The sequence below is a fragment of the Gekko japonicus genome, unplaced genomic scaffold (assembly GCF_001447785.1).
Source record: "Gekko japonicus isolate JY-2015 unplaced genomic scaffold, Gekko_japonicus_V1.1 scaffold45, whole genome shotgun sequence".
NCBI classification, from domain to species: domain Eukaryota; kingdom Metazoa; phylum Chordata; class Lepidosauria; order Squamata; family Gekkonidae; genus Gekko; species Gekko japonicus.
In genome coordinates this window covers 899276-907490 of record NW_015177011.1, presented here as the reverse complement: position 1 = coordinate 907490, position 8215 = coordinate 899276, and the positions used below count along the sequence as shown (strand labels likewise).

At 42.5% G+C, this 8215-nt stretch overlaps 1 protein-coding gene across 2 annotated transcripts in view; it reads right to left on the bottom strand.

The window, feature by feature from the left end:
* TMEM206 (transmembrane protein 206) overlaps nucleotides 1-8215 on the bottom strand; it is a 34458-nt gene that overhangs the window by 23612 nt on the left and 2631 nt on the right. The window contains exons 2-3 of one of the 2 annotated variants that reach the window (XM_015427627.1): nucleotides 1258-1348; nucleotides 481-678 (exon numbers count right to left, since the gene is read on the bottom strand). In XM_015427627.1, the coding sequence (XP_015283113.1) occupies nucleotides 481-678; nucleotides 1258-1348 (289 nt within the window). The remainder of the gene's footprint in view (nucleotides 1-480; nucleotides 679-1257; nucleotides 1349-8215) is intronic. The other variant, XM_015427628.1, reaches the window with a different exon arrangement.

Sequence of the window (8215 nt, the reverse complement as noted above, 5' to 3'; positions counted from 1 at the left end):
CTTGGAAGTGTGTGCTCCGTTGTTTGGCTGTGGGTCCTGACAGACAGTGCTTAATTGTCCACATGTGCAGTATAAACCCCGCAGCCCAACATAATACTAAACTGGGTGGTGCTAAGCTCAAACAATAATAATAATAATATACTTTATTGTCATTGTACATAGTACAACGAAATTAAGGTGCAATCATTCGGTGATCTACAAGCATACTCATATACACTCACACAACCATACTCATATACACTCACACAACCATTAGGGTTCACATTGCAACTTAACCACCAATGTCAACAAAACCACCAAATTCCAATTCATACAGCATTTAAAGCAATAATAGCTCTCGAATAAAAACTGTTTTTTAATCTGTTTGTCCTTGTTTTGATTGTCCTATAATAGAGAAGTGTCAATCTGTTAACATGTAAAGAGCAGTTCCAGAGGCTGTCTGGTTTCCCCCAAAATGTGCAGTTTAGTTTCTAGTCTTACCAGGAGCATCATAAAAAGGCACCTCCTTGTAAGAGACGGACATCACTGGGTGCTTAAGCTTTTCTCTGAAGTCAGTGATGGTTTGGTAGACTAGGAAAACGGCTACAGCCATAAGCAGAAGATAAATGAAGAGGAGAATTACTGAGAAGACATTCTTCAGGCAGGACTTGCTGAAACGCACAGAAGGGCTGTTGCTGTCTAGGAATAAAACACACATCTAAGTCAGATTTCAAGACGTTCCATGTTTAAAGAGTGAGGATCATGATAGTGAGGTGCCATCCTGCTTTCATCTACAAAACTCTTTAGAAAAGGCTTTGGCTCCTCAAGATGATTGCTTTGTGGGTGGCTTTGAATTGTAAAGCTTTTTTTCCTGTTGGTCATTTTAATGCTGTTGTTACCCACCTTGGGTCCCAGTTGTCTGGAAGAAAGGCAAGCTTTAAACGTTCTCAATAAATAAAAAGAACAATATGCACAACAAGCAGGACACAGAGTAGCCCATGGGGAGGGGGGGCAATATGACTTCAGTGGCCAATTGCTGCTGGTCTATCCCAGCCAGAATGAATTCCAAGAGAGGCTCTGCCATGCCTCATTATAAATCATTCTGCAACCTGCTCCTTCCTGCAAGTGGCACTCTTATTCTTTCATGTCTACTATCAGCAGGCCTCAGAGAAGTGCCATTATCTTGTCTCTTGTCAAGGCCAAAAAAATAAATAAATCAGGGCACTCATTTAATCACATTACCGGTCACTTGGGAACCTTTAGATCAGCAGTCTTCACCTGAAAGGACAGTTGAGCTTCTATCTTCTTCATCCACGTCTTCTGTTCCTGCCATCAGGCCAGAAGCTACTTGCTCCATATCTTCATTAAGCTTCAAATTTAAAAAAGACAAAAAACAGAGCCATCCCTGAGTGGCAGAATGGACACCGCATGGTACTCCCACCTATCCAACTTCCATCGGTTGCTTGGTGAAGGACCTTGGGCAAGTAATACTCATTCAGGCCCAATGGCATATGGTCATATGGAGGCTACTTGAAACAGCATCCATGTTAGGCTGCTCTAAAGAGTAGCAGATTCAGGTGGGTGGGTAGCCATGTTGGTCTGAAGCAGCAGAACAAAGTTTGAGTCCAGTGGCACCTTTAATAGCAACCAAGTTTTATTTAAGGTGTAAGCTTTCGCGTGCAAGCACACTTCCTCAGACACATTGAAACAAAGTTTCTTCAAGCCTTGCATACAGGAAGATGGGGGAGGTGGTGGTGGAAACATCAGGAAGGCTTCCTGTATGTAAGGCTTGGAGAAATTTGTGGTGGTGAAAACATCAGGAAAGCTTCCTGTATGTAAGGCTTGGAGAAGTTTTGTTTCAATGTGTCTGAGGAAGTGTGCTTGCACGGGAAAGCTTATATCTTAAATAAAACTTGGTAAGTTTTAAAGGCGCCACCGGACTCAAACTTTGTTCTAAAGAGTAGCAGTTCACCAGATGTAAAAAAAACCCCATTATGTAGGGAGTCTCCATGCCACTGCTAACCACTAAGCATACCTAGCAGTAACATAGAGAGTCTCCAGTCAGCAGGACAGACCCCTCTAGAGAACTGCTCTACAGGTTATTGGTGCTGTGTAGAGAAGATACCCCATGGAGGCGAGATAATTGGCTTCCAAATGACCACCCTTACAGACCAATCTTCAGCCTCTTTGGTAATTTATTGAAGGACAGCTTTCTCCTGGATTAAAATGCTCATGTGCTGAGGTCCTGAGGTTCCCCCAGTCACAGACAGGGTCTCCTATGCTACACTGCCATTATACAGTGGAAAGCCTTCCCGAAATACAAAAAACAGGCTTAGATTAAAATGCTCATGTGCTGAGGTCCTGAGGTTCCCCCAGTCACAGACAGGGTCTCCTATGCTACACTGCCATTATACAGTGGAAAGCCTTCCCGAAATACAAAAAACAGGCTTACAAAAAGAGAGGGGAGGGGATTGACAAAGGTTTCCTATACAAAATGAAAATGACACAGGTAGCCTGTGCTTCAGAAAGCTTCAGAGAGGAAGGCATGCTGTTTAAATTTAAATACAAAAGGGAAAAAATTGACTCTGTTATGAAAGCGAGTGGCGTTCTTGCAGCAGCAACTGGGACCATCAGAGGAAGAAGATGAGGAGAGTCACAAGGGAAGTGATGAAGAATCACCTACTGGAGAGGGCTCGGACTCAGAACTCGTGGCGGCAGCCCCAAAGCAAGGATATTGTTTGAGGGAAAGAAAAGATAAAAAATGAGATGCTAATTTTTTTAAGTTTGTTTTTGTTCTTTGTTGATAACATATAAGAGTTCTTTTATATATATTTTTTAAGACGTCAGAAGTTCTGGATTTGAAACATATAAGCGAATGTAATGATTACATTTAATGTAACCAATATTTTTATTTTTATTATAAGCTTTGTATTCTAACCATTGTATGGCCACCACCTCTTGGGTTTTTTGTGGTTTTTCTTTACTTTCTCCTGTAGTTTATAGTTCCCCGTCCCTATTTTTCTTGTAGTGTTTTAGAAAAAAAGAAAAAGAAAGCTTCAGAGAGTTCCAAACATCACCAGTCACAAATGTCAGGTTTGCATCAGCATTTTTAGTGTGTGGCACTGGCACACATGGCTTCATGCCAATGCACAGTCATTCCAGAGCACTCCTCTACTCTGCAGCTCCAAAACCGTACAAAGGCTTCTCTTGGTACCAGTACAAAGTCTCCTGTTTGTAACTATTGGGGCATTCATTCTCCACAGTGTGCATGCCTTCGGCAGTGTCAGTGCTTAGATCTTTTCTTAGATCTTCACATCTTTTTCAAGATGTGAAGCCCCTCACTGCCATCCCTTCTGCTTTCTATTGCACCAGAAGGAGCAGAAAAGGAAGGCATAATCAAGGCCCAGCAATCTGTTTAATAAACTCAAATGCACTTCTAGATTCACACTGACTGACTTCACATGCTATACACATATCATCTTACCCTAAAAGACCCTCTTCATGGATGAATACACAGGGCCATGAATAAGGGAGTATGGACCATGGCCTTGAATCAAGGAGCGCCCCCATCCTGCTGCAGTCCAAAATATCCCCTCCCAACAGCAGCATTTCTGGGGGCCTCTTCCATAGCAGCACAAGAGGGGAGGCAAGAAAACCGTATTCAGTGGTATAAAAATTTCCAACGATGAGAACACCCCACTGGATTTCCCGTGTGTGTGTGGGAATGTGGCAAGGTTCTGGACTTTGTGATTACGGAAGAAAATATATTGGGATGTTATTTTCTGCTAAACATTTGAGACCTAGAAAGGCACAGAGTTTATTTTTTTTATTCAGCACAGCTCTTCAGTGCTGTTTATGCTTGTATGTACCTGGTTACTAGGAATATACATGCATAGGTTGATCTCCCCTCTCTTCCTCCTCCTTCCCCAGAGAAAAGAAAAAGATAGAGATGAGCTCAGTTTAAGGAAATCACAGGATTGTTGATTGAGGAATTTCCTGTGCATCAGAAGAAATCTTGCTGTTTCTTAACACGTTAATTCAGCATAAATGCTGTTTGATCTCCACTTGCTGCAAAACAAACAGCAACCAAATCCACAGGCCATTGTTTCATTATACTTCAGCTCAATGTCCCCAGACAACACCCCACTGAACACCTTTCAAAGCAGCAATACAGACCAGATGCTTCCTTCCTTCATCACACAAAGCCCAGAGCCCAATCTGCCAGGACATTTTTGTCAATCTCACCAGCTTGTCGCATCGGATAGACATTATCCCTACATGCTGCACAGCATCTGATCTCAGAACTGAAGGAACATAACCGTAGGCATGTCACAAAAGATTTGGCTTCCTTTTGTTCATTTCCTCTGCATTCCCTCTTCTTTGGGCTTTCTCAAACAATCCTACAGATCATAGCTATGACATCATTTTTCTTCCACCTCTGTAACCATAATCTGGGGAATTTCTTACAACAAAAAACTTTGTTTCCCAAGCTTGACTCTTCCACAATATCAGGGGTATGCTGGAGGGCCTAAGGCTCAGAGCTGAAGGGGATACTTGAACAACAACCAAAGCCCCAGGCCTTGTAAAAGAGCATTACTTTGGCTAGAAAAGGGTTGAGGCCAACAAAGCATTTAAATTCTGTAGTCCGAAGTATAGTCCACTATGAACCAATACATCTTGCAGAGCTCCTGATCATACAGCTTATTTATAAAAAGGCTACCAGCAGGCCAGAGTTCTACAAAAGAGAGGCCTAGTTAAAGATCCATATCACTTTGGAATGCAAACTGAAGTTTACATGGTTAAATGCTTCTCCATAAAATAAAATTCCCTGCACAGAGAAAAGAAGATATCAGGGAGATAGCTCCCCCTGCCATCTACTTTTTGGAGTAGGAGTAAGGAGAAAGTGGGGGATTTGGTATTGAAGAGCATTTAGTCATGAGTCCCCATCTGCAGCCTGAAGCAGTACAGCCAGACACACAATGACCACCTCAGTGAGAACCAAGCCAGGGTAATTAGGAACTTACAAAGGTAATAGGGAACATACAGGGTAATAAGGAACAGATACATATAACTTGGACAATAAAGCCAGTAGTTCAGTGCAATCGAAGCATAAACTTAGTACAAAGCTCTTGGGACTTCCAGTGAAGCTTACTAAACAGTCAGCACAACCAACCAGGATACAAATTGGGCAATGAGCCAAGAGGTGAAGGAAAGTAGCCAAACACACCATCTCATGCCTTCTCCTGGATCGCCTCAGAGTTGCCCCTTTTCCTTTGGTGTTCTTCACATGTGCTCCATCTAAGCTGTGGAGACTTGTGAGCAAAAATCCTACTTTGTGAGGTACTGGCATTAAAGCTGTGAGCAAGCGATTTGTCTACTGCATCAATTAGTTTGCTCTGGAGCCATCCGTCCTAAGACAAAAATGTGTGAGCCGGAGGCTAAAAAACTGTGAGCTAGCTCACACTGACTCAGCTTAGAGGGAACACTTGACTTGTTTGGATTTTGTTTCTGGGTTTTGGCTTAGAATCTAATATTTTAAAAAAGAATTTTAAAATCTGACTCCCCCGACCTCCACATCTCCTCTCATGGCCCATGTATTTTATCGTCGTCTTTTTCACAACGGAAGGGTGCTTTTATTCTTTTTAAATAGAAAGGTTGTTGCAGCCATACCATTTTCTGTTACACAAAGTGTCCTTCTTTCTAGGTTTCTATGTAGCTACACACTCAGTGTGAAGAAGGGGATCTTGATTAGTGGAATGTGATTGACAGTGGCTACTGCAGACGCCTGGACTTTGTCACTTTCTTCTGCCTGAGTGGTAGCTCATAAGGCACTGATTATACATTTGAACTTTGTCACTTTCTTCTGCCTGAGTGGTAGCTCAAAAGGCACTGATTATACATTTGAACCTATCCAGAGAAACAAAACAGTTATAAGTTTAATGGGCTGACATGCAGAGGCTATCTTGGGCCTGTCCATAGTACTGCTGCTGCTGCTGGAGGTGGTACTTGCACTGACTGCCCATGTGCCTGCTTCCTTGCTACCTGCCCAACCCATGTATTTGTAAACGGAAAGATATTTACAACATACCACAAGACTTTTGTGTGTAGCACAATTCTCCTCACCTCTTGAGAAGATGTCAGACAAGAGGATTCCGAAGGGTTACATTAATTCTGTGGTTCATTGGTTGGTTGCCAGAAGTATAGCTGTTCTACAGTGAAAAGAAATTCCCCTGGTACTTTTGGGCTATACCACTGGTAGACAATGGACAGTGATCAGAAAGCTTTTAAATGTATCACATTTCAACATACATTCAGGTAACATGTTTTAAAAAAGGCTGTGATCTGCAAACCACTAAAATGGTTCCCCCCCCCCCCATTTTAGCATACAAACCAGAGGGATGGTTCACACGCATATGTATACAATTCAAACAATTATCTCAATATGTCACTGAAAAGCACTGGGTCTGAAGCTGATGTTCTATAGTGGCGGTGGATCTACAATGGCACATTCACACATACTAGTCAACACCTAATGTTTCAGTCACCAAATAATGGACATGCACTAAGAACAAGCTCTAAGTGCGTTGAGTATTGGTCTGTACGGAAGAAGTTGAGAAGACATATGATTTCAGGACTTCTGGTTTATGGCGACATGCTGGCGGACGCACCTCCCAGACCTCCCGGGGTGAGATCTGCGCGGTAGCGGTTAGGAGGGGGGCGATTGTTTGCCACCACCACCCGCAGCCTTTTTGAAAGGTAGGTGTGTGGATTTTCCACGCCTTCAAAATCCATTTGAAGTATAAAATGGCAATTCTGATCCATGTTAGCAATCACAAAAACACTCTGAACAAATTAACTGCAAGTGAAAACAATGACTGTAAAAAGATATCAAAATATTATTAAAAAGGCAAACCTTTAGTCTCCCAAAAGAATGTGAACAGATTAAACATTTAAAGGCATACCACAGGAATTCATTTTAAGAGCAAAAAGTGTAATAACTGAGAGGTTCAAACCTCTCCTAAGGCATGAATTTAGCCAAGCCATTATTTTTTTACTCTCACAGTGCAGTCCTAAATGGAGTTACAGTTTTCTAGGTCAATTAAAACATATGGGCCTTAGAAGCATATAATTCTGACTAGGATGGTACTATTATTCTTCCATCTGCAATACATATTTATTGTATTTATTCCATTTATAGTCCACCTCTCTCAAAAAAACTCAATACAGATTTCAGAACTAGGTAAAGGCAAAAGTTTCCCTTGCTTGAAAGCCAGTCGAATCTGACTCTAGGGATGTGGTGCTCATCTCCGTTTCCAAGCTGAAGAGCCAACGCCATCCAAAGACGTTTCCGTGGTCATGTGGCCAGCATGACTAGACGCCAAGGCGCACAGAACGCTGTTACCTTCCCACCAAAGTGGTACCTATTTATCTACTTGCAATTTCTTGCTTTCGAACTGCTAGGTTAGGTTGGCAGGAGCTGGGGCCAGAGACGGGAGCTCACTCCGTCTTGCGGCACTCGGGTCTTGAACTGCTGAACTATGAACCTTCCAGTCTGCAGTTCGGCGTCTTAACCACTTGAGCGACCACAGCCCAGTTCAGAACTAGATAGAAATGCAAACCAATGCAAGTAACAGAATAACATAGCACAACAACTATAGATTCAGGTGGGTAGCTGTGTTGGTCTGAATCAGCAGATCAATGTTTGAGTCAAGTGGCACCTTTAAGACCAACAAAGTTTTATTCTGTGTATAAGCATTCGTGCGTGCACACATTTCGTCAGATACACTGAAACAGAAGTCACCAACCATTACACATAGGTAGAGGCTGGGAAGGGTATTGCCAGGAAGGGCTAATTAGAGTCAAGATACATAAGTAAGTAAGCAATACATAGCTAAGACTGGAAGAAGGCAATTGGTAAGGCCTGTGAATAGCAGCAAATTATCATACAACCTTACAAACAGATGTGAGAACTGAATGATGTTAGCACATGTAACTAGATAAGAAACTGATATCTCTGTTAAGCCCAGGGGGTTCCATTGTCCTGAGTGTTGTAATAACTTGTAACTCAGCAATCTCCCATCTATATATCTAATACCGAAAGGCGCCCCCTGTGTGCGGATACTTATTTCCGCACATCGGGGGCACCTGGGGGGGGAGGAAGATGTTTGTGCACACTTGGGGCAGTCCCCAGGTGTGCACAAAAAATCTGAAACCTTTAAAAAAATATCGGGCGGGG